This window comes from Hyla sarda, chromosome 7 (genome assembly GCF_029499605.1).
Source record: "Hyla sarda isolate aHylSar1 chromosome 7, aHylSar1.hap1, whole genome shotgun sequence".
In the NCBI taxonomy this organism is placed as follows: Eukaryota; Metazoa; Chordata; class Amphibia; order Anura; family Hylidae; genus Hyla; species Hyla sarda.
Window position 1 is genome coordinate 115,507,461 of NC_079195.1, and position 27,481 is coordinate 115,534,941.

Sequence of the window (27,481 nt, forward strand, 5' to 3'; positions counted from 1 at the left end):
TTTTTCGCCGTGATCAAGATTTTTTTATACCACATGTGCATATATGAACATTTTTATACATTTTTTATCAATTTTATTTGGAATAATTATATGTCATTGAGGGGTTAAAGTGGTATTTTTAGAAGCTGACTGCATGACTATTCCACATTGTGGTATGCCTTCATGACTTGATAACTTACATGCAGTGTAAAAGTTAAACATCATGGATAACTCGATGGTAGCAATTTATAGTTCACAGGACTACTGACAAGTTCCCTAGTATAACAACGAAAAAAGGGGGGCTCAGCCTAATATATAAAGCAGGGTGCTACAATGGTATACAAAACATACTTCAGAAAATCCAAGAGAAAAAAAGATACCATACAAAAGTGCACACCCAAAATGAGAAGATAAATCAAATCATTTTATTGCAGAACAATTACAAAAAGACACAGACTTTTAAAAACACTTAAAAGTCTCAACACAGAGCCACCCTACAAGACAGGGGGAAGCCAATATTGCCCCCTCCTGGACTACCATACTGTATACAATGAAAACAATGACCCACTCTCAAAACAGGAAACCACTTAGTATAAATAATAATATAAAAAAGTATATGCATGAAGTGAGATAAAGTAATGCCCTTAACGGGGTACTTCGGTGAAAAACTTTTTTTTAAATAAATTAACTGGTGCCAAAAAGTTTAAACAGATTTGTAAATTACTTCCATTAACCCCTTGGGGACCGAGCCCATTTTGACCAGAAGGACCAGAGCATTTTTTGCACATCTGACCACTGTCACTTTAAACATTAATAACTCTGGGATGCTTGTACTTATGAATTTGATTCAGAGATTGTTTTTTCATAACATACCGTATATACTCGAGTATAAACCAACCCGAATATAAGCCGAAGCCCCTAATTTCATCCCAAAATCCCAGGAAAAGTTATTGACTCGAGTATAAGCCTAGGGTGGGAAATACATCATCCCCCCCTGTCATCATCCGGACCCCCGTCATTAACACCCTCATCATCATCACCCTGTCATCATCCCCCTTCATCATCACCACCTGTCATCATCCCCCCTTCATCATCACCACCTGTCATCATCCCCCTTCATCATCACCGCCTGTCATCATCCCCTTGTCATCATCCTCTTATCATCCCACCTCCCCTTCATCATCCCCCTGTCATCATTCCACACACACCCCCTTCATCATCCCCTTGTCATCATCCCACACCCCCCCTTCATCATCATCCCCTTGTCATAATCCCACACACCCCCCTTCATCATCCCCTTGTCATAATCCCCCCCCTTCACCATCCCCTTGTCATCATCACCACATGTCATCATCATCACCGCTTGTCAATGTCTGATACAGTGGTCTTCAACCTGCGGACCTCCAGATGTTTCAAAACTACAACTCTGGCTGTCCGGGCTTGCTGGGAGTTGTAGTTTTGAAACCTCTGGAGGTCTGCAGGTTGAAGATCACTGCGGCCTTCGACATCATCCAGCCCCCTCTCACCCCCTTTAGTTCTGTACTCACCTCCGCTTGGCGCTGGTCCGGTGCTGCAGGACTGTCCGGTGGGGAGGTCGTCCGGTGAGATAGTGGTTCCGGGCTGCCATCTTCACCGGGGGGCCTCTTCTCCGCGCTTCGGGCACAGAATAGAGGCGTTGCCTTGACGATGACGCAGAGGAACGTTGGTAATGAACGTACCTCTGCGTCGTCATCAAGGCAACGTGACTATTCCGGGGCCGGGCCCAAAGCGCGGAGAAGAGGCCTCCCCGGTGAAGATGGCAGCCCGGAACCACTATCCCACCGGACGACCTCCTCACCAGACAGTCCTGCAGCACCGGACCAGCGCCGAGTGGAGGTGAGTACAGAACTAAAGGGGGTGAGAGGGGGCTGGATGATGTCGAAGGCCGCAGTGGTCTTCAACCTGCGGACCTCCAGAGGTTTCAAAACTACAACTCCCAGCAAGCCCGGACAGCCAATTGCTGCCCGGGCTTGCTGGGAGTTGTAGTTTTGAAACCTCTGGAGGTCCTCAGGTTGAAGACCACTGAGGGCGGAGAGTTCACTCGAGTATAAGCCGAGGGGGGTGTTTTCAGCACGAAAAATCGTGCTGAAAAACTCGGGTATACTCGAGTATATTCTACTTTATGTAAGTGGTAAATTTTCGTCGATACCTGCATAATTTCTTGGTAAAAAATTCAAAAATGTCATGAAAATTTAGAAAATGTAGCATTTTTATAACTTTGAAGCTCTCTGCTTGTAAGGAAAATAGACATACCAAATAAATTATATATTGATTCACATATAAAATATGTCTACTATATGTTGGCATCATAAAGTTGACATGATTTTACTTTTGGAAGACATCCCGGGCTTCAAAGCTCAGCAGCAATTTTCCAATTTTTCAAGTAAATTTCAAAATCTGAATTTTTCAGGGACAAGTTCAGTTTTGAAGTGAATTTGAGGGTATTTCTGTTAGAAATACCCCATAATAGACCCCATTATGAAAACTGCACCCCTCAACGTATTCAAAATGACATTCAGAAAGTTTGTTAACCCTTTAGGTGTTTCACAGGAACAGCAGCAAAGTGGAGGCAAAAATTCAAAATCTTCATTTTTATCACTAACATGTTCTTGTAGACCCCTATATTTTTATTTTTACAAGGGGTAAAAGGAGGGAAAAAAATGTGTAACCCAATTTCTCTTGAGTAAGAAAATACCTCGTATGTGGATGTAAAGGACTTTGTGGGTGCGCTAGAGGGCTCAGAAGAGGAGTGACAATGGGATTTTGGAGTGTGAATTTGCTGAAATATTTTTTGGGGGGCATGTCGCATTTAGGAAGCCGTAGGGGCTTCGTAAATAAGCGACATGCCCCCCAAAAAATATGCCAGAACAGGGAAAAACACCCCACATGATGTGGATGTTACCCCAAAGTTTTCATTTTCACAATGTCCCCCAAAATTTGAAACACCATTTCTCTCGAGTAAGGAAATACCTCATATGTGGATGTAAAGTGCTCTGTGGGTGCACCAGAGGGCTCAGAAGGGAAGGAGCGACATTGGGCTTTTTGAAAGCAAATTTTGGTGAAATGGTTTTGGGGGGACATGTCACATTTAGGAAGCCCCCATGGTGCCAGAACAGAAAAAAAAACACATGGCACACTATTTGGGAAACTACCCCCTCATGGAACATAACAAGGGGTGCAGTGAGCCTTAACATCCCACATGTGTTTGACAGATCTTTGTAACAGTGGGCTGTGCAAATGAAAAATTGCATTCTTCCTTTTCATGGACCACTGTTTTAAAAATCTGTCAGTCACCTGTGGAGTGATAAGGCTCACTATGCCCCTTGTTATGTTCCATGAGGGGTGTAGTTTCCAAAATGGGGTTACATGTGGGTATTTATTTATTTTGCGTTTTTGTCAGAACCGCTGTAACCAGCAGCCACCCCTGTGCAAATCACCAGTTTAGGCCTCAAATGTACATGGCGCTCGCTCACTCCTGAGCCTTGTTGTGCGCCCACAGAGAATTTTACGTCCACATATGGGGTATTTCCGTACTTAGGAGAAATTGTGTTACAATTTTTTTTTTTCTTTTTTCTCCTTTTACCTTTCAGGAAAATGAAAAGAATGGGGCAACAACAGCATGTTGTCTTGCGCGTGATTTTCTCATTTTAATGTGATTTCTGGTGAGATGACTGTTTCTGCTGTACATTACCTAATAGGTTAAGAAAAAGGGGAACCAGAGTATTCATCGCTGCATATTTAGTTGTGTTTAGGTTCCGGGCCTGCTCTAAAAGCTCTGTGAAATGTCATAGTTAAGATGTGATGAAATGCATAATACAGTAGGATAGTTATTGGTATATTTCTTCTCTGCATTCCCATGGTGCATGTAAAAAGATTTTCAGATTGTAAAACACATATGGATATTAAAGTGACACCTAGATTTGTTTTACTGATTGGAGCCAGATACTGAAACCTATTCTTTCTTTTTAATGTGGTTTGTGATTGTATTATTATTATTTTTTTTTTGTACATTATTATGGGGGCAGTGTTTGCTCTTCTATGTTAACAGTTTAGAGGTATGCTTTACAGCAACTATATGGACATAAGAAACAATAGAGTCCTTCTCTCCTCTATACTCATGCAGGCTGGGCAACGAAATTACGTCACCATGCATACCTGCTCCATGACGCAGGAATCCTGTGCAGCTTTCAGCCTTCTAAAATTTTCCAGCCTACAAGAGTGACAAGGACAAGGAGCTGATGGCCACCAGTAACTGGTTTGTGGGCACTTGTTTTATTATCAGTGTTCTGTGACTATTTTGACTATATCACTATATAGGCACTGCAGTACAGAATATCCGTAAGATGGCATTATTGTGTAAGTTGTCTTTCCTTGAGGCGGGACAGTGTTTGAATTATAATTAGAATAAATAATTTGGTTCTGCTGGTTTGCCGAATGATGGCAAAAAGTTCTAGTTCCGACCAAACTAGTTCTGTCTGATCCTGTACTTCACCAGTAGCACAAAAACATGTACAGTGGTCCCTCAACATACGATGGTAATCCGATCCAAATGAACCATCGTATGTTGAGGGATCCGTGCAATGTAAAGTATAGGACAGTGGTCTACAACCTGCGGACCTCCAGATGTTGCAAAACTACAACACCCAGCATGCCCGGACAGCCAACGGCTGTCCGGGCATGCTGGGAGTTGTAGTTTTGCAACATCTGGAGATCCGCAGGTTGAAGACCACTCACGTGTCCCCGCCGCTCCGGACCGTCACCGCTCATCACCGCTGCCCTGGATGTCGCCTTCCATCGCTGTCGCCGCGTCCCCGGGGTGTCCCCGACATCCTTGCTCTCACGTAGCCGCCATCACGTCGTTACGCACGCCGCTCCTATTGGATGACGGGATGGTGTGCGCAGCAACATGATGACTATGATGGAGAGCGCCAACGATGCAGGGGATCCCGAAGAGGACGCGCCGGAGCCCCGAGGACAGGCAAGTGATCGTCAGCGGACCACACGGGGCACCGTAAACGGCTATCTGTTGGCAGCTGAAGAAGTCTGCGCTGACGGATAGCCGTTTATGCGATGGCCCCGACATTCAAGAGCATTGTATTTTGATGCTGCCTTCAACATGCGATGGCCTCTGAGAGGCCATCGCATGTTGAAATTATCGTATGTCGGGGCCATCGTAGTTGGGGTGGTCACTGTATGTAACAGCCCTAAAAGCCCTGTATAACGCTGTTAGGTCACCAAGGGGTGTTTCTATAAACTTCTGAGCAGTCTTTAAGGCAAAGTTAATTTCAATGTTACAGCAACATGTATGGCTATGGGTAAACTGTATGGGTACTACGGTGGTAACTAACTAAAACACTAGACTATCCAAAAATGATCCCTTTTGTGAGGTAGATGCCTTCTGGTCTTTATGTGCACATAGAGGTATCGATAGAAGAAACAGCATTTTTCAAGTAGTCTAAAAATTATCCCTTTTTGGAAGTAGCATGTGCTGGAAAAGTGACGAAGCCAGTGGCGTATCAAGAAGGGGGCGGGGGGGGGGGGGGTGCCACTCTCAAGGGGGGTGCCAGGGGCAGACTGACCTATGGGGAAGAGGGGGGGGGTGTAGCTCTGCATATACCTATGGGGAAGGGGGGTGTAGCTCTGCATATACCTATGGGGAAGAGGGGGGGGTGTAGCTCTGCACATACCAATGGGAAAGAGGGGGGGTGTAACTCTGCATATACCTATGGGAAAGATGGGGGTGTAACTCTGCATATACCTATGGGAAAGAGGGGGGTGTAGCGTAGCTCTGCATATACCTATGGGAAAGAGGGGGGGATGTAACTCTGCATATACCTATGGGAAAGAGGGGGTTACCTGGCTACCCACCTACCTGCCCTGTTACTGTGCAGGACACCAAGGAGGGAATTATTACACTTTGTGGGCCTGTAGATGGAAAGATTGTGTAGAGGAAGGCACTGAATATATGCCGAGTCTGACATGTTTTTCCTGCAGATATTAAGAGAGCCACATGGCGGTCTTATCCATACGGAGAAGAAAAGGAAAGAGGACGCAGCTGATCAGAAAAGACGTAATTGTGAGTCCCAAAATGTAACTGTAATCACTTATATGGTATACACATCCTGTATACAGATGATATCTACCGCCATATGGTCCTGTATATAATCACTTATATTGTATACAGATCCTTTATTGTATACTGGTCTGTATATAGTGATTTTATACAGTATGGTGGTATTATCCAGTTATTGTGTGGTGGTATATATTTACTACTTGTATACCAGTATTATTGGTCATGGAAATTTACCTATGTTAAAGTGTTTCTTACATATATAAATTGTAATTTATTGTGTGTGGGATTTGGGTGGAATAGGAGCGTGGCAGAAGATTGACGAGCTGCAGAGCCTAGCAGGGGCCCTTGCTTTTTTTTGGTCCGGGGGCCCCGAGTGTTGTCAGTCCGCCCCTGGGGGGAGGGGAGGGAGGGGGTGGAATTAAGGGGGATGTGTGTGTGGGAGGGGTGCCAAACAAAGGGTCCGCCCCGGGTGCCAAATGCTCTAGGTACGCCCCTGGACGAAGCGTTGGCTTTTTACAAGCTGTAAAAATGATTCCTAATTTGGGGCATAGCAACAGGATTACAATCATAGACTGATGCAGAAAATTATCTGCTGCTTTACAAAAATGATTATATATGTGTGGTCCTACTCCTATCTATGTTGTTCACTGCTTAGTGTCCCTCACAGAGTTCTTAAAAGTGTATTCCGGGGATTTTTTTTTTTATTTGACCATGCTACAGGGGCTGTAAAGTTAGTGTAGTTCATAATATAGTGTCTGTACCTGTGCGTGACGGTTTTCTCACAATTCTTCTGTGATTTTAACCTCACTATTTATTTTTACCAGCATACAATATGACTGTTGTCTCAGATTTTTCACAGCTTTCAATGCGGCCGAGACCTGACTCCCTAGTCAGCTGATGACAGGGAGCCTGTCTGCTTCAATGGGTGGAGCGATCAATCTGCAACTAATGCAACAGCTGGAAGCACCCTGATTGAAAACCACAGGTCTGCAGCTCATTTATGTTTCAATGGGTGGGGTGGCTGATGTGTGGGAGGGAGGAAAATGGAATTGTGGGATTTGTAGTAAAAAAGAACAGTGAAACAGGAAATACAAGTTCACAAAAAGCTAGCCACAGTATTATGGTAATCTCACAACATAGCCATTTAGCCCCAAGATAAGTGCAGATCCTTCCTAAGCATGTCCATTACTGTCTGCCAGGTACGTACTAAAATCACCTTATGCTGGATAACCCCTTTAATCTAACACTTGCTATCTCTAATATGGCTGCTGGAGCTATGTGCATAGGTTTTTAAAGTGGCTATGACATTATCCCTATACTGCCGCCTAACTGGCTGGGAGAACTGTTTCAAAGGCATTATGGGCATAAAGATTGCCTGCCATTTGGTAATGTTATTTTAGCAGGTTCTGTCAAATTTGAGTTCTAGCCGAACTAGACTTTTGGCCAATTAAAACAATCACATGATGTCATTGACATCCCTAAGTCTGGCCATAGGATAGTATTGAGATTACAAACAGGGTTGTTTTTTTGGGGGGGAAATGAAGCCATGTTGCTAAGGGATGTTGCTAAGGGATGTTAACTGACAAAAAAAAAGCAAAACATGGCCACAACTTGAAATAATACATACAGTACGTCAAATATATTTGAGACTGTTTCTGTTACATGCTTCTCTGTTTCTATGACTGAGGCTCCTGCATGGCAGTTAACCATTATTTTATCTTTACAAAAGGCCCAAAAAGTTTTAGATGAGGTATTCTCTTTTTTCTACCAACAAAGGATTGAAAAATGATGGCAAGTCATCATGGCAGAAGATTATCCTTTAGCATCCAGATCTAGAAACTCTGTTATCTATGCCCAGGTGCTTCCGATAAGGTGGTAGGTCTTCACGTCTTTACTCACAGTTATTGTAGGCTTTTGTTCTACATATTGATATCTTTAAAGATTATTTACCATTATTAACTGCAAGACGAGTCATCTTCCTCCTCAGTAATTACCGTATTTTTCGCCCTATAGGACGCACCGGCGTATAAGACGCACCCTATTTTTAGGTGCAAAATCTAAAAAATTTTAGATTTTGAACCCAATAGTGGTCTTCAACCTGCGGACCTCCAGATGTTGCAAAACTACAACTCACAGCATGCCCGGACATCCGTTGGCTGTCCGGATATGCTGGTGAGTTGTAGTTTTGCAACATCTGAAGGTCCGCAGATTGAAGACCACTGCATAGGAGGTAATACTCACGTGTCCCCGCCGCTCCGGACCCGTCACCGCTGTCCCTGATGTCGCTCCATCGCTGTCGCCGTGTCCCCGTCACTCCAGAACGTCTCTGCTGCCGGCCGGGTATCCTCGCTCTCTGTCGCCGTCATCACGTCGTTACGCACGCCGACGCACGTACGCGACGACGTGATGATGAGGAAGGAGAGCGCCGGCCATACAGGGGATCCCTGAACGGAGAAGACATCGAGGAGGCAGGTAAGGTCCCCCCCGATGTCCTGTAAGCACTAACCCTGCTATTCAGTCGGGCTGTTCGGGACCGCCGCGGCGGTCCTGAACAGCCCCAACTGAACAGCCGGGTTAGTGTCACTTTCCCTTCAGACGCGGCGGTCAACTTTGATCGCCGCGTCTGAAGGGTTAATACAGGGCATCACCATGATTGGTGATGTCCTGTATTAGCCGCGGGTCCCGGCCGTTGATGGCCACAGGGACCGCCGCGATAGGGGTGTATCCGCCGTATAAGACGCACCGACTTTTTCCCCCCAGAAAAATTGCGTCTTATACGGTGAAAAATACGGTATCTACTTAGGAGGAAGATGAGAACTACTTTTGGACACCACTCTCTGGTGCTCAGAGGGGTTGCGTTTCTTATCCTACAGAACGTTAAGTGTGATACTGTTCTCTAAATGAAACAGCAAGTGACTTCAGTGTAGAACAGGAATCAACAGTGCTGTGCAGGACTTCAATCACGGGAGACACCAGGTAGCGTGTAAAATCTTTACTAGAGAACCATGCAACGCGTATCACTGCGCAAGTGCAGGCTTCCTCAACTTCCTTCATCATGATGGCTGAGGAAGCTGCACTTGTGCAGTGAAACGCGTTGCATGGTTCTCTAGTAAAGATTTTACACGCTACCTGGTGTCTCCCATGATTGAAGTCCTGCACTGCGCCGTTGATTCCTGTTCTACACTGAAGTTGCTTGCTGTTCCATATCTCTACATAGGAAAGCTGCAGTCAGGCTGAACGTTTACCTTCATCCACGCGCTCACCATTGTTGTGTATGCGGGTACACAACTTGCTTCGGTAAACTGCTTATCTCCTCCCCCCCCTTTACCTGTACTTTGTAGCTATCCTGCACCATGGAGTGCCTCTCCTTTCTGTTAATGTTCTCTAGATAACATAATAAATATAATATTTCAAGTTCCTTCATTCTATTAATCAAGTTGAACAGCATCTATTAAATGTTCCTTTATTTTAGAAATTCATATAAAACTACTTTGAAAAAATAAATAAATACTATATATATATATCTATATCAATATACATTTGTACATAATTACATTGATGACAAGTGGTTTGGGAACCATAACCATTCCGTTCACATAGTTTGTGCACATTACTGTAATGGGTCCATTATGATGATAGATATGTGCAAAATATCTCAGCTAATGGTGGTAACTGGTAATACATCCAAAGGTTCCATGTTGCTAAATTGTTGGGTTATTTGTACCGAAACAATTTTTTTTTTTTAACTTCACTGACATCCACATTCTTCTACTATCATGCCTTCATGAACTTGGAAAGCAATATCCGTATGGTCATAGTATGCCATGCTGAGGGAACTCATCTTGGTGGGAACGCAGCACACCTCTGGGGCTTTTCTATTGTTATAGAGGTTTACCAAGCTCTGTAACATAAATGTAGAGACACAAATTAGTCAAGCATTTTTGATAATTTTGATGAAACATTATATTAATAAAAACCTTTCACATTAACAATAGAACAAATCTAGAACAAATTTGTTCCAACATGTAATGATTCAAAATCGTATGGCCAGAGTGTCATGATCATGTATCCCTTAATCTGATGCACTGGGCAGTTTATTTTACACTTCTTTGCATATTTGTAATGTTATGTAATGTTATATTTTATATTGGTATGTGTTACACTGCTTGAAAAAAAGCCTTAAAGGGGTATTCCAGGGGTATTTTTTTTATATCAACTGGCTCCAGAAAGTTAAACAGATTTGTAAATGACTTCTATTAAAAAATGTTAATAATTTCAATAATTATCAGCTGCTGAAGTTGAGTTGTTGTTTTCTGTCTGGCAACAGTGCTCTCTGCTGACATCTCTGCTTGTCTCAGGAACTGCACAGAGCAGAAGAGGTTTGCTATGGGGATTTGATTCTAAACTGGGCGGTTCCAGAGACACGTGTCATCAGAGAGCACTTAGACAGAAAAGAACAACTCAACTTCATCAGACCATAAGTACTGAAAAAAATTAGATTTTTTAATAGAAGTAATTTACAAATCTGTTTAACTTTCTGGAGCCAGTTTAACCCCTTAACGACGCAGGACGTATATTTACATCCTGCGCCGGCTCCCGCGATACGAAGCCGGGACCCGCGGCTAATACCACACATCGCTAATTGGGGCGATGTGTGGTATGAACCCTTTAGAAGCTTCTAAAGCGAAAGTGAAAGTGACCCGGCTGCTCAGTCGGGCTGTTCGGGACCGCCGCGGTGAAATCGCGGCGTCCTGAACAGCTGACCGGACACCGGGAGGGCCCTTACCTGCCTCCTCGGTTTCCGATCGGCGAATGACTGCTCCGTGCCTAAGATCCAGGCAGGAGCAGTCAAGCGCCGATAACACTGATCACAGGCGTGTTAATACACGCCAGTGATCAGCATGAGAGATCAGTGTGTGCAGTGTTATAGGTCCCTATGGGACCTATAACACTGCAAAAGAAATGTAAAAAAAAAGTGTTAATAAAGGTCATTTAACCCCTTTCCTAATAAAAGTTTGAATCACCCCCCTTTTCCCATAAAAAAAATAAAACAGTGTAAAAAAATAAATAAATAAACATATGTGGTATCGCCGCCTGCGTAAATGTCTGAACTATAAAAATATATCATTAATTAAACCGCACGGTCAATGGCGTACGCGCAAAAAAATTCCAAAGTCAGAAAAAAGCGTATTTTGGTCACTTTTTATACCATTTAAAAATGAATAAAAAGTGATCAAAAAGTCCGATCAAAACAAAAATCAAACCGATAAAAACTTCAGATCACGGCGCAAAAAATGAGTCCTCATACCGCCCTGTACATGGAAAAATAAAAAAGTTATTGGGGTCAGAAGATGACATTTTTAAACGTATAAATTTTCCTGCATGTAGTTATGATTTTTTCCAGAAGTGCAACAAAATCAAACCTATATAAGTAGGGTATCATTTTAACCGTATGGACCTACAGAATAATGATAAGGTGTCATTTTTACCGAAATATGCACTGCGTAGAAACGGAAGCCCCCAAAAGTTACAAAATGGCGTTTTTTCTTCGATTTTGTCGCACAATGATTTTTTTTCCCGTTTTGCCGTGCATTTTTGGGTAAAATGACTAATGTCACTGCAAAGTAGAATTGGCGACGCAAAAAATAAGCCATAATATGGATTTTTAGGTGGAAAATTGAAAGGGTTATGATTTTTAAAAGGTAAGGAGGAAAAAACGAAAGTGCAAAAACGGAAAAACCCTGAGTCCTTAAGGGGTTAAAGGGGTACTCCGGTGGAAAAAAATTTTTTTTAAATTAACTGGTGCCAGAAAGTTAAACAGATTTATACATTACTTCTATTAAAAAATCTTTACTCTTCCAGTACTTTTTAGCAGCTGTATGCTACTGAGGAAATTCTTTTTTATCTTGTCCACGGTGCTCTCTGCTGACACCTGATGCTTGTATCAGGAACTGTCCACAGCAATCCCTATAGCAAACCTATCCTGCTCTGGACAGTTCCTGACATGGACAGAGGTGTCAGCAGAGAGCACTGTGGACAAGACAAAAAATGAATTCCAAAAGAAAAGAATTTCCTCTGTATCATACAACTGCCAAAAAGTACTGGAAGAGTAAAGATTTTTAAATAGAAGCAATTTACAAATCTGTTTAACTTTCTGGCATCAGTTCATTTAAAAAAAAAAAATGTTTTCCACCGGATTACCCCTTTAATAACAAGGCTAAACATGGTGGCTTTTTTTGTGAATTAATCCACTTTTTATTTTTATTTTTTTACAGTTCTGGAGTGCTGCGCTGGCATTTGTGGTTTATATAACATATACCTGGGGCTCGGTATACACACTTTGCATAACCGTTTTCTTGAGTGCTGTATTTTTCATGCCTATCTATCTATCTGTCTGTCACAATCGGTAACATTTACATTTTTAAAGGCTTTTATTCTACAATGCTTTTATTCTATTCTAAGATACTTCTGTACCCTTTGTGGCAAAGAAGCCCAAATTGAATATTTTTCCATGTGTTATTTTACTCTTTAAGTAAGTATTAAAAAGTCTGGTGGCATTTGTAAACTTTGCTGAAGGATGCCATTAATCGGTTTCATTTAAACAAGAAGCTTGCCATATGCTAATTGTACAGGACTTCCTGCTGATTGTCTTGGGGAGTGTAAGAATGTGAGATTATCTCACTTCTCCTCACAGCAAGTGGCCAAGGATGCGACAAGTTTGAAGAAGGTCAAACTCTACAGATAAGTTCAAAATGAAAGTTACTTTGCTGAAGTGGTTCACTATAGTTAGTTAGACAAGTTTTAAAGCTTCAGACTTCTTCCCTTTAGACATCTCGAGGAGCAATATTTATTTTCCTATGGTAAGCCACAATTTTTATGTGACACATAGAATAAAGGTAGGTTACACATAGTAAACTGTATCTAGTATCTTTTAGTAGACCAACATGAAATACTTTATGCCCTAGTTGCTGAGATGGCTAGTCAATCTGTTACTTGCGTACCTATGTTTTTTTCACTGGTAGACATAGTATCATGAAACCCTAAGTCTGGCCATACACTACAGAGTTTGGATGACCGAAAAGGCACATTTAGGCAATTCTCAGCCAACCATTGGTGCCCTTGTTGTTACAGGAATAGGTATGATCAATGTCAACCAAAGTCAGATATATGTCTAAAAGTTAATGCTGAAAGTCATTGATGCCAAAAGACAGATCTACAACCCTAGAATGAAAGTCCAAACAGGTTACAGATCATGGAAGATCTGGAAGATCAGCCATGAACAAAAAAGGCAGTAAAACATATTCAAAAGTTTCTTCGGCCACAGCTGAACGTTTATGTGTTACCTATATGGAGGGAAGGGTGTGTGATAAGCCAAAGACACAGCTTTGGTGCCGGCCTATTTCTCCCAGAATAAAAGGGTGGGTGTTAAAAATTCAACATGTCTGACCCTTCTTCCCACCAACATCATTTGTTGCTGGAGAGTCGGGAGGCCACCACACATCTTAGCGGTGGTTTTGGCCAATTTAGTCTGAGGTGTATGGGCACCTTAAATTGTCTAAAAGCCCTTATGTGTGGCCTACTTTACAGGAAGACAGATAATCTGATTATGTTGAGATAATTTTTCTCTTGCAATCAATGTAACCAGACGTTATTTACAAAAGTTGATAAAATATATACTTTTATATCCACCTTTAATAGATAATAAATCCTTACCTGTAGGTATGAATGATTGTTTGGCTTGACACTCTCATTTACTGGACTTGGGCAGGTTCCCTCACACCGATAGGCATTATACCTTTTTGGGTGAATGATCCAGGTATCCCAACCGATCATCTTAAAATCTACAATGAAATCTACTCTTCTGCAAAGATTGTTTGGATTGGGAACAGATGGAGCTTGCTTGATGCCCATCATGCGATCTCTAATCATATGGCTTCTTCTACGTCTTCTGGACACAGTGATGTTTTTAATGATTGGCATTGTAGTAAGGTATTTTGACTGTGTGGCATCTAGTAGAAGAGTAGCAGTCACCACAGACCTCTCCTTGTTGGAAGTATTGGAATATATAAACATCAGAACCTGCTGATCTTCAGACGTGTGCTCTCTGTATCGGTTTTTAATATCGTCTGGTCCTATTAACCTTTCTTTAACTTTTGCTGGGTGGATGCCAGATTTATTTGAAATATCAAACCACTTGGAGACAATTTCTGTAGCATTTATCACCATCCAATTGTCTGAAGTTTTGGACCGAAGCGCACTTTTAAACATGCCCAAATAGACATGGTTTTTGCATAATTCATCAGATATTTGACATGCTGAATTATCATGAAAAACATCCATAGTCACGTGTGTTCCATCTCCAACAGGTTTTTCCATTGTGGATGTTCTAATTCGAATTTCTGCAAATTGAAGCTCCTCATCATGGCTGAGAGATGAAAAGTCGAAAACCAGGACACATCTTTCTCCCATTTTGTCAATGCCTGAATGAAAGAACATAACATTTTTAAGCTAATAAGAAAGGAACACATTTGAAAACCACATCACTATACTAGCAAGCTTTTTAATGTAAAATTATATATTCAAATTCTTATGCACCATCTGAACACTGTGGCATGCTATAGGAGTCCATAGAGGTGCTAACTTACCTTTATAATTATAATTCCATATAAAGATAGTTCATATGGCCCTTACCACTTATGCAGATATACAGTGATCCCTCAACTTACAATGGCCTCAACATACAATAGTTTCAACATACAATGGTCTTTTCTGGACCATTGTAACTTGAAACCAAACTCAACATACAATGCTTTGGAATCTGCGAAACGTGTCAATGGCTGGAAGAATCAGAATGGATATTTCACAGGTAAAACCCCTGTGCATGCACTGACTGGTGTCTGGTAGCGCCCCCTACAGTACAGGGAGGTATTACATATTCTGTACTCTTTACCTGTGCCAGGGTTAGCTTCTCCTTTGGGCATCAGGTGAGGGCGGCTCCATTTTCCTTTTTTTAGGAAACTGCGTGTTCTGTACAGGACCCTGAAGAAGCTCCTGTCCTCTACATAGACCAGTGTTTCCCAAAGAGGTTGCCTCCAGCTGTTGCAAAACTACAACTCCCAGCATGCCCGGACAGCCAAAGGCTGTCCGGGCATGCTGGGAGTTGTAGTTTTGCAACAGCTGGAGGCACCCTGGTTGGGAAACACTGAAATAGACAGAGATTTACAGCTCCCGGCAGATCATTCTTACTTTTATATGTAAGGATTTGCTTTATCTGTATTAGTTATCTACTTATTTATCTTTATCCTCACTTTTTCCTATTTTTGGATGACATTTTGGTGGCTTCAGAACCAATTACCAGGTTTCCATAGAGTTATGGTCTCAACATACAATGGTTTCAACATACAATGGTCATCCTGGAACCAATTAATATTGTAACTTGAGGGACCACTGTATTTATTTTCTAAACAGCCCAGTCACAGATACAGATAATGACTAATGGGCCATTTCATACTAAAGAGCGCTTAGTCGTGGCATTGTCTGCATTGTTGTTTAGCTTAACAGACTATAAAACAAATGATGATAAGATGCTGCAATACCTGACACAACCTATGAATGCGAGTGGCACTATTTCTGGACAAAAACACTTAAACATCTCCTATGCAACTGATGTATTGTTGAGAAACCAACTACAAGTATCCCCATACAATCCATCAATTAATTATTTCCTCCTGTTCATTTTTCTTAACGTATTATTGTTTTACATGAACCCTGTGTAGGGATATTACATATCTGCTCTGTGGCCTTTTCCTTTTATGTCAGCCATCTTCCACCTCCTGTTGCATTTCACCATCCCTTGTGTACCTCATTTGTATTAGTGGTTGAGGGATTAGATTTTGTTAATTTGATCTAGACCACATGTAAATTTATGCCTGTAGGGTTTGTTTTCACACTTTCTTTCTTTGCAATTGCAAAAGTGGCAAACAAGTTTTAACAACATACAAAGTGGTTGACACTTAACTAATCCTTCCAGAAAACCCAATAAATGTTGAAGCTTACTGCAAATACTGCATTTGCATAAAAGCTACTGTAAGTTATATATAGCAGTACAGCTGAATGCATATTGTATTTTTTTTATAATTTTTTTAAAAACATGATATGTTTGTTTGTTATGTATAGTTACTGAATATATAAAACTATACACAGTGTTTCATGATGATAAAGAGTCAGTTTACTATCCTAGTCCTATGTCTCATTGGTCTGTGTGACTACTGGGCAAACAGCACCATGGAAAGCCCCTTCCTAGTCAGATCCGTGACACAGCTTTATGCTTTATACAATACTATTAGGATAAGGCCAAATTAACATAACCTATATGCCCCCCTACCATGGGTGTATGTCAGAATACTGTCAAAAAGGATCTAACTGTATATGGCCGCATAGCATTAGGCTTAAATAGACCAAACATAGTCTACTTGTAACTAAGTTTAGTCTGTTTTATACCAGTAAATATGTTTTATATACATTTTATTGTTCTGTGGGACTCCCATATGGTTTGGAGATAAAATATTTAAGCAAATTATTGCTATTTTTATCTCCTTACTTTGGGGGAGGAAGCATACGAGAATAAAGGTGGAATACATTTGTGTACAAAAAGATAAAGTTGGATTATCATTCCCAGACATTAAAAATTAATTTGTAGCCACCCAACTTGCGTGGTTAATTGATTGGTGGAATGATAGATTGTTGAGATATGTATTCGAAAGTTTCCAAGGGAAATGTAAAAATATATTCAAAATTTTGGAATCCGGTGTAATGGAAGTGTGTGTGTGTGTGTGTGTGTGTGTGTGTGGGGGGGGGGGGGGGGGGGGGGTACAGGAAAAACCCAGCGGTGGATTTTTGATCAAGACCTGGGCAAGGCTTAAAAAGATCGAGGGAGTCCAACATAGTTTGGAAATATCTACGATATGGCATAATAAAAAAAAATAGAGAAATTCTATAAACTATTTTTCTATTCTATAAATTCTTGTTTTGCTAACCTCTATTAAAAAAATAAAAAAAATATGTTTTATATAAGGACCAATGGAGAATGGACTACCACACTTTTCTATTCCTTATATAAAACATATAAGCCCATTATCAAACTGCCTGAAATCAAAACTGTCTGGTTTTATCTACAGCAGCCAATCACAGCTCACCTTTCATTTTAAAAGAGGTCATTAAGATATGAAAGCTGAGCTGTGATTGGTTGATATGGGAAAACCAGACAGTTTGTATTCAGACAGATTGAGAAAACTAAGCACTAGAAGTCTAAGTTATGGTCTTCTATCCCTCAAATAAAACATATACTGGTGTAAACCATAACAAAAGTAGTCACACTGTGTTTGGTCTTTTAAAGCCTATACCATTTTAATGGTATTTTGAAATACACCAGCATAAATTATTCACAGGCTCGAGACGTTCATTGGCAAATAGTGTGGGACCTTTCAGTGATGGGATCTCTCTGTCCATGGCAGCTGCATGGTATGTTTGCCCTTGACATAAAGTGAAGACTACATGGATGTCGAATGCTATAGACTATTAAAATAATATTACACTATGACTAAATCCAGTGAAGCCTTTGAGCAGGTTTTGGTTTATATAATATTGGTTATATAACATTTTCATATATTTAATCACAAAAGACTAAGATTGACATACACTACAATCATGTTAGCTTCAAAACTTTCCATGTTCAGAAAGCAGATTTGAAATTGTTTGGTTTATTTTAAAATCTTTTAGTTTAGAATTATGGGGTTCTGATTAAGAAGCAAACATGTGAAATATTGTGTATTGGGGGACCTTAAACAGGAGCGATGTAGAAAGGACTTTTGCTGTAACATGTCTTTGCTGAACTTAAAGCACTCAGATGTGGATTGCAGTAGTGTAGGTCTTGTGGGTTTTCTATAGGATTGTCTGGCCTATGACTCAATCGACTGCTCTTTAGTCTATAGAGAACAATACTGCTGAGGACTCCTGATGGGCTGATGGTTGGTATAAGGCTTCTGATGAGACCTCATTCAGACATTTCTAAGAATAGGATGTGTATTAGTGTTGTGTTTAAGGACTTCACTAAAGTGTGTCTGGTTTAGAGATTTCTACTAGACTGGTCTTCAAACACAAATCAAATTAAAAGAAGACTATACACAACCTATGGATTTTTTGTAAGCAAATCCTACTCTAAGCATTCTAAAAGGAGACTGAAGTGCACTTTACAAAATATCTAGTCTTTGGTGTTATGCTAATAGCATTGCAATGAGTGTCATTCCTAAGCAAGGTCATATGTATTGTTATACCTATGCATAGTAGCAGAATCACACAGCTCTGTTATCACACATTGCCAATACTGCCACTATCAACACAAACCTTATCAGACACCTAGCTGTTATTTACTACTGAATTGCTCACATAAGTACCGCTAGCTAACAAAAATAGATAATACTACTACATATGGCAAATTCTCATAGATTCCCAGCAGGGAACTAAATGTTGCCATTTATTTCTAGTGTCTCTTAGTGCACTTTTATAGACATAAACTAAGGCTCTGTTCACATTTGCCTTAGTCTGGCAGGCCATCAGTGTTGTTGACAGAGGCAAGTACGGTGCAACTGTCAGCATTATTCTAGTCTAGAATAGTGGAACCCCTACAAAACCCTTACAAAAGCTAAAAAAAAATTCAACGGGGTCTGTTGTCTGTACATAAATCAATTACGATATGTTGGTAGCTGTTCATACTTGTCATGGCTCTGTTGTAAATGATTGAACCTTGCAATAAATAAATACATTACCTGTTACAATTAATATATGGGATAAGGACATAATGGTTCTACATTCATTGACATCCTCCTTAGGCTAATACCCATATTTATGCATATATGGCACAATCAGTTCTGAACATCTAGTATACAAACAGTATAATGTTTAGGCAATGCTTCTAAAGTCATGCAACGAAACAATAATCACTGTAATCCCACCTATGCTTATTTAGTATAACATAAAACACTTAAGACAGATTAGAAGAAGAAGGCATGCTTACTTTTGGCTGCAAGGCTCCTAATAATGTCAGCTTGTGGACTGGATGGAAAGCCATGTGGTATCGCTGGTATCAGGTCTTCTCCATGCCTGGACTCTAGACGATGAAACCTTTGATAGAGGCTGAGCATGAAGTTGGGTAGATGTGTTGAGCCACCATCCATGATTTCTTCTTTGTCAGTTCTGTTGACATATTCTTGTAGAGTACGGGAATCTGGTCTAAGGTAACTTTTCACTGTGTAACAGTTTGCTCCAGGTATGAGCAGTAGAAGGAAAATACAATAGGAGTAGACAGCCATTGTTATCCTGTGTGTGTATGTGCTGGTGTTGACTGACAGCATACAATGTGCCCTGGCTTTTTATTGGGCTTCACTTGAATGGCTAATGCATAATGCATATTCAATTAGCTGGTCATTCTGTCTAAGCCTATTGGAAGCTAAGGAAAGAGTTACACCTTCGTCTGGACATTTCTTTACATGGATTAGAGAAGATAATAGACTTTATAAATGTGATAAATGTATAGAACAACAAATAGTATGTGTCTATAATAGCCAGCTGCAAAGCTACATCTGAACAAATGTCTGTATTTATGGTAACACAGTACAATGCTAGCTATTTGGGGATTTTTTTTATAATGAATGGGGGCATCTCCTAATGAGTTTTGGCAACTAGTATGACAAATGGACTCATAGCTGCATAGTAAGTGTCAAATCATTATGATAATAAAGACCACATAGTAACATCCAAGTCCTTAGAGTTTGGTGTCCATCCAGAATGTTTTCGATAAAGTGAATATTGCCTTCTTATTTATACATTAGGTTAAAACAAGTTCGCAAACTATATTGCCTTCTTATTTGTACATTAGGTTAAAACAAGTTCACAAACTACATTGATTTCTTATTTAAACATTAGGTTAAAACAAGTTTACAGACACAGTCAAGCCCACCATTATTATCCAATCTTAGTGCTTCTCTCAAGACCTAGAACAGCTTGGCCATAGGCAACTGGGTTCAATACAAATTTAGACCAACTGTATAACTATGGCATGGTTTAGGCTGACCATACACCTAAGATAATGGTTGAAATAAATGGTTTTTACTAACCATCACCTGAATGAGTCATGCATCAGGATTGGGACCCTGTGGGTCCTACAGGACCCAATAAAAAACTTGCAGGTGATAATGAGGTTGTTGCAGGCAGGAGCAGGTGGTCACAGAACATACAGTAGGTCCCACAAAATCTTGTGCAGTCCCTCCAAAATGCCACAGGGGGCTGCTAAAATGGACAAAGTCCAAAAGTAGGATTGGAACCAGCACTTCTATATACTCCGTGTTATTATCCACTTCTTCTATGGTATTATCTCCAACAGGCAATAGGTGGTGGTGCAAGATAGCCTCAGTTAAACAGTCCAGTGTTCCACAATATAGATAAGAGGAAAGAGAGAGGCTGCACTCACCAGTGTTTTCTTCCGTGCTTTCTTCAGTAGACGACATGGGGGTCACAAAAAGCGGGTGCTTCCAGCATGCAGAGCAACATATGTTTTGCGCACTTAGTGCATCATCTGGCTCATATTATGAGTGATGAAATGACACAGGGGTACTATCTCTAAAAATAACAAAATGTTTGCAGGAGCAGGCATAATTGGACACATGTTGCGGGAGTGGGTGGGAATAGAACACACATCTTGCAAGAACGGGTAATAGTGGCCAGAAATCCAGCGGGAATGGGATTAAGAAAACATTCCCAAGCAAGGCTCTACATGAAATTTCCCACTACTCCCATCCCCCTGATGGAGTCTCTTTAGACTTGCTAGGTTGTATTTATGTTAGAGAGAGCATTGCCTTGGCTTGTGCCACCTTTAAAAAATTAAATCAACCTACAGTTATAAATAGGTGTTACTATAGACATATAGAATGCAGACATGTCCAAAGTTTTTAATAAGTTGTGATCATGAGTGGCAGCATGCTTCACTCCCCAGCTCAGCACTCACTCTAACTCATTGAAGGAGAAAGATTCCATAATGGAGCCCATCTTCTGCTACAAATTAGATGGAGCACCAAGCCAGAAAGTGAAGCTCGCTGTCGTGTGCTTCTCCCAGCTATATTTAGGAATCAGCATTGACACCCTGACCGATAAAAACTTTGGACATGTCTATATGACGTCTCAAAAGTTTAAAAAAAGCGACAGTAACACCTTAACCTCTTAAGGACGCAGGGCTAATGACAGCCGGGACCCTAGGCTAACAGCGATCGTTGTGCCGCAGGCTATTAACCCTTTAGATGTGGCGTTCAAAGTTGATCGCCGTGTCTAAAATGAAAGTAAAGGCTTCCCGGCAGCTCAGATGGGCTGATGGGGACCATCATGGTGAAATCACGATGTGCTGATCAGCTAGAACGCGAGCGGAGGAGGTCTTCTTACCTGCCTCCGATCGGCGACTGATTGCTCCAAGCCTGAAATCCAGGCTTGAGCAATCAACCGCCGATAACACTAATCTTTGCCGTGTCAATGCACGGCATTGATCTGTGTATGAGATCAGCATGTTCAGTGTAATAGCCACTAGGGGGGAGGAGGGGGGTCTATAGCACTGCAAAAGTGTGAAAAGAAAGTTAAAGATAAAGATAATTTAACCCCTTCCCTAATAAAAGTAAGAATCACCCCCCTTTTCCTATTTAAAAAAAAAACTGTGTAAATAAAAATAAACATATGTGGTGTTGCTGCGTGTGGAAATGTCCGAACTATAAAAATATATCATTAATTAAACCGCACGTTCAATGGCGTACGTGCAAAAAAATTCCAAAGTCCAAAATAGCGTATTTTTGGTCACTTTTTATATCATGAAAAAATTTATAAAAAGCGATCAAAAAGTCAGATCTATACAAAAATGGTACCGATAAAAACTTCAGATCGTTGGCACAAAAAATGAGCTTGTATGTGGAAAAATAAAAAAGTTATAGGGGTCAGAAGATGACAATTTTAAACGTATGAAATTTCCTGCATGTAGTTATGTTTTTTTTTAGAAGTAATACAAAATCAAACCTATATAAGTAGAGTATCATTTTAACCGTATGGACCTACAAAATAAAGATAAGATGTAATTTTTACCAAAAAATGCACTGCGTAGAAACGGAAGCCCCCAAAAGTTTCAAAATGGCATTGTTTCTTAAGTTTTGTCGTAAAATGAAATTTTTTCCCCGCTTCGCTGTGCATATTATGGTAAAAGGACTAATGTCACTGCAAAGTAGAATTGGTGGTGAAAAAATGAAGATGGAAAATCCCTGTGTCCTTAAGGGGTTAAAGGGGCTATCCAGGAATCGAAAAAAATACCTATTTTCCTTCATTACAACTTGGCTCCATTCACTTCAATGGAACCATGCTACAGAACCACATCCAACCTGGAGACAGACAGGGAGTGGTCTTTGAAAGAAATTATCTCTGTTTTTCGATTCCAGGATAACCCCTTTAGGGTGGCTATGCACTTTCAGCAGCTGTCAGCTGAATGTTTATTCAACCAACAGCTATCTTTTCCATTCCGTACATACACATAAACATTTAGCACGGATGAACGTTTATGTGTTCTCAATGGAGAGAAAAAGGATAAGTCACTGCCAGACAGTTCTGGCAGTGACTTATCTTTTTGAGAATAAAGGGACTTGGTTGCTTAAATCTAACATATCCAACCCTTCTCTCCCACAACATCATCTATTGGCAGAGAGTACATATTAGACAGTCGGCCAGGTCCAGGTTCGGATGATTTATGATTAATGTGTATGAAAACCTTAAGATGCATGCTGTAAAACATGATTACAGTACAAGGTATATATAAAAAAAAAAATTTTTTGGAAGTAAAGCTTTTATTAAAGTTTTGTAAGAACACAGGTAAACGTATACCAAATACATAGTTACATAGTTACATAGTTAGTATGGTTGAAAAAAGACATACGTCCATCAAGTCCAACCAGGGGATTGAAGGGAAGGATGTAAGGGGATAAGGGAAAGGGATGTAGTTTTATAATTCTGCATAAGCATTAATGTTATTTTGTTCCAGGAATGTATCTAACCCTGCTTTAAAGCTGTTAATTGTTCCTGCTGTGACCAGTTCCTGAGGTAGACCGTTCCATAAATTCACAGTCCTCACGGTAAAGAAGGCGTGCCGCCCCTTTAGACTAAACCTTTTCTTCTCCAGACGGAGGGAGTGCCCCCTCGTCCTTTGGGGGGGTTTAACCTGGAACAGTTTTTCTCCATATTTTTTGTATGGGCCATTTATATACTTATATACGTTTATCATATCCCCCCTTAAACGTCTCTTCTCAAGACTAAACAATTGTAACTCCTTTAATCGCTTCTCATAGCTAAGATGTTCCATGCCCCATATTAGTTTAGTCGCGCGTCTCTGCACCCTTTCCAACTCCGCAGTGTCCCTTTTATGAACAGGCGACCAAAACTGAACAGCATATTCCAGGTGAGGCCGTACCAATGCTTTATAAAGGGGGAGTATTATGTCCCTGCCCCTCGAGTCCATGCCTCTTTTTATACATGACAATATCCTGCCGGCTTTGGAAGCAGCAGCCTGACATTGCATGCTATTTTGTAGTCTGTGATCTACAAGTACACCCAGATCCTTCTCTACCAGTGACTCTGCCAGTTTAATCCCCCCTAAGACATACGACGCATGCAGGTTATTAGTACCCAGATGCATAACTTTACATTTATCCACATTGAACCTCATTTGCCAAGTGGATGCCCAGACACTTAGTCTATCCAAGTCATCTTGTAACTTATGCACATCCTCTATAGTCTGTACCGTGCTACAAAGCTTGGTGTCATCTGCAAAGATAGAAACAGAGCTGTTAATACCATTCTCTATATCATTGATAAATAAATTAAACAGCAGCGGGCCCAGTACTGAACCTTGGGGTACACCACTAATAACCGGGGACCAATCAGAGTACGAATCATTTACCACCACTCTCTGGGTACGATCCATGAGCCAGTGTTCAATCCAGTTACAAACTAAAGTTTCCAAGCCCAAGGACCTTAACTTACCTGTCAGATGTCTGTGAGGGACAGTATCAAACGCTTTGGCAAAATCCAGAAACACTATATCCACAGCCATTCCTCTGTCAAGGCTTCTACTCACCTCTTCATAAAAGCAAATTAGATTGGTTTGACAACTTCTATCCTTAGTAAACCCATGCTGGCTATCACTTATAATACTATTATCCCCTATGTATTCCTGTATGTAATCCCTTATAAGTCCTTCAAACAATTTACCCACAATGCACGTTAGACTTACCGGTCTATAATTGCCTGGCGAAGACCTAGAGCCCTTCTTGAAGATTGCTACCACATTAGCCTTGCGCCAGTCCCTTGGCACAATACCAGACACCAGAGAATCTCTAAATATCATGAACAAGGGTACAGATATTACTGAACTTACCTCTCTAAGAACTCTTGGGTGTAGTCCATCCGGCCCTGGAGATTTGCTTACATTTACTTTACTTAACTTACCTTGTACCATCTCTACATTAAGCCAGTTCAATACATTATATGATGTGTTACCAGCACTGACCTGGCCAATGTCAGCTCCTTCTTCCATAGTATATACAGAACTAAAGAACCCATTCAGTAGCTCCGCCTTCTCTTGATCGCACGTGACAACCTCCCCATTATCATTATTAAGGGGTCCTACATGCTCTGCCCTTGGTTTTTTTGTATTTATATATCTAAAAAAATATTTAGGATTAGTTTTGCTTTCTTCGGCCACCTGTCTCTCATTTTGAATTTTTGCTGTTTTTATTACATTTTTACAGATTTTATTAAGCTCCTTGTACTGTTTAAATGTTATAGCTGACCCATCAGATTTGTATTTTACAAATAACATTAGGCATAATAGAATACAATACACCTCCAGTGGACAAATACGGAGGAACAATGAAGAAGAAGGCAACTCCTTGGTGCATGTGGTACAGAGGTGGTATGTGCACACTTTCATTTGATCATAGGGAGAGTAGAAGGATGCGAGGTGTGTACAAGGTCCACATCATGCTTTATTGTTATCATCAGGAAAGAAGTAGAAGCGTAATAGTACATTCAGTATTGAGCAAGGTTGTGGAAGGGCATTAGGAGTATAACATCCGTACCTGGGGGGAAGGGGGAGACAAGGGGAGGAAACGGAAGGGGGGTGAAATGCAGGAAAAAAGGGGGGAAAGGAGGAAGACGGGGTCGGGCAGATGAGGTCAGAGAGGAGAAGGATGAATGTGGTAAGTAGGAGCGGGAGGGGGAAAGACAAAGAAGTAGAAACAGGTAGAGAAGAAGGCGTAATGAGTGTGGTATTGTACATACCTCTCGGACCTGGACATCGACACCAACCCCAGTGATGCATCACTCTGGTACGCCATGAGTCTGAAATTCAGGGGAGGACAAGAATTGCAGCCACGGGGACCAGATCGTTTGGAATTTAAGGAGCTGGCTCTGGGAATCCGCCAGCAATTCCTCCATGCGACACACCTGAGAAACTTCCTTGAGCCAAGCCGAATATTGTTGGGAGAGTAGAGGATTTCCATAAACGAGGTATAACCGCTGTCGCGGACAGCAGGAGGAAGTGAGTTAATTTTGCGGCTGGTTTGGACGATGCGTGAGGGAGGATGGAAAGCAGCAGTGCAGCTGGGCATTTCGGGAGAGAGAAGGAAGTGAGTGAGCGTATCGTGTGAAGGATCAAGTACCAGTAGTCTTCAAGACCCCGTGAGGTCAGCTAGATGTGTGTCATGGTCCCTCCCGTGTGTCCGCATCTCCAACAAGTGTCCGGGACAGAAGGGTATGTGTGTGAGAGGAGAGCAGGTACCCTATACCAATGCGACATCATTTTAAAATTGGTTTCGTGTGTGCGACAAGAAATCGAGGACTTGTGGCAGAACCTAGTCCGATAGCGTACAGCCGAGCTCCCTCTCCCAGGCAGAGCAGAAAGGGAGTGGGGTAGAGGAGCTTGCATCCAAGAGTAGGGAATATAAGACCCAAATCGCATGCGGAAATGCCGAGTCCATAACACAGAGGCTCTCAAACTGGGTGAGTGGGCGGTGGAGAAGGAGGGGACCCTTGTGGGAGACGTAAAAGTGGTGCAGCTGGTTGTAGTGGATTATGGAGTAGGGGAATCTCTCAAGATGTCAGAAAGCGATTCCAGGCCATCGTTTAGCAGCAACGACTGAAACGTAGGGCCATCTGTCCATTTCAGGGAGAGAAATGTAGGGGCAGAGAGAGCAGGGGGGAATGATTTATTGCCAAACAGGGGTAGTAAAGGGCCATCAGGTGAGAGCAACCGGGGACAGGGCAGTGGAAGTACGCATGGCGGAGAGGGTATCAGGCAGCCACAATAGGTTCCTGGGGGCCACGCCATAAGACTGGCCCTTCAGTTTCACCCACTGCTTTCCATTGTGGATTCAAAAGCTATCCAGGACGCGTACCAGGACCGTCGCTAGATAGTAAGAGAGGCAATCTTGCAGTGCCAGCCCCCCCTCCGTCTTACGCCCATATATAGAAATTTCCTGACCAACCTTGGACGGCCGTTGGCCCAGACAAAGCCAGACTGGAGCGCGAACACCTCCCGGAAGAAGGTGCGGGGTATGCGTGCGGGGACACAGGTAAAGAGATATAAAAGGAGTTGGAGCACGTTCATCTTAAAGATATTAATGCGGCCCAGCCAGGAGAAGTCTCTGCGCACCCATCTGGCCAGGTCTGAGCGCAACACGTGCAACAGGGGGGGGGGGAAGTTGACTCGGAATGCGGCTGTTAGATCAGCAGGAACGTGGATGCCTTGGTACTTAAGGGACACCGGTTGCCACCTAAAGGGATAAAGAGACTTGAGTGTTTGGACAATATGAGGGTGGAGGGAAATGTTCAGGGCTTCACTCTTAGAGGGATTCAACTTATAGTTACTGTATTGGGAGAAGTCAGAAATAGTAGCTAGCAAGGACGGTAGTGAGGTGAGCGCGGAGGACAGGAATAGTAGTACATCATCAGCGAATGCTGAGCATTTACAATGGCCACGAGACACGGGCAAACCCCTTATGTCTGGGATATTGCGAATGGCAATGAGTAAGTGCTCCATACAGAGTACGTATAGGAGAGGCGAAAGGGGACACCCCTGTCTCGTGCCATTACAAATCTCAAAGGGTTTGGACAGTTGGCCATTGATGTAAAGTTGAGCTAGGGGGGATCTATATAGGGCCATGATGCATTGCGTCATTAAAGAACCCAGGCTAATTTGGGACAGGGTGGCCCCTAGGAATTCCCAATCCACCCGGTCAAAGGCCTTCTCCGCGTCAAGCG

The 27,481-nt window shown here is 41.7% G+C and overlaps 1 protein-coding gene across 1 annotated transcript; it reads right to left on the reverse strand.

Annotated features, from left to right (window-relative positions):
• Positions 1-9,304: 9,304 nt before the first annotated feature.
• NODAL (nodal growth differentiation factor) lies at positions 9,305-20,607 on the reverse strand. Its single transcript, XM_056529247.1, has 3 exons — positions 19,164-20,607; positions 13,805-14,571; positions 9,305-9,992 (listed from the first exon to the last, which is right to left on the reverse strand). The coding sequence occupies exons 1-3, from the start codon at positions 19,498-19,500 to the stop codon at positions 9,840-9,842; spliced, it is 1,257 nt and encodes a 418-aa protein (XP_056385222.1). The 5' UTR covers positions 19,501-20,607; the 3' UTR covers positions 9,305-9,839.
• Positions 20,608-27,481: the final 6,874 nt, after the last annotated feature.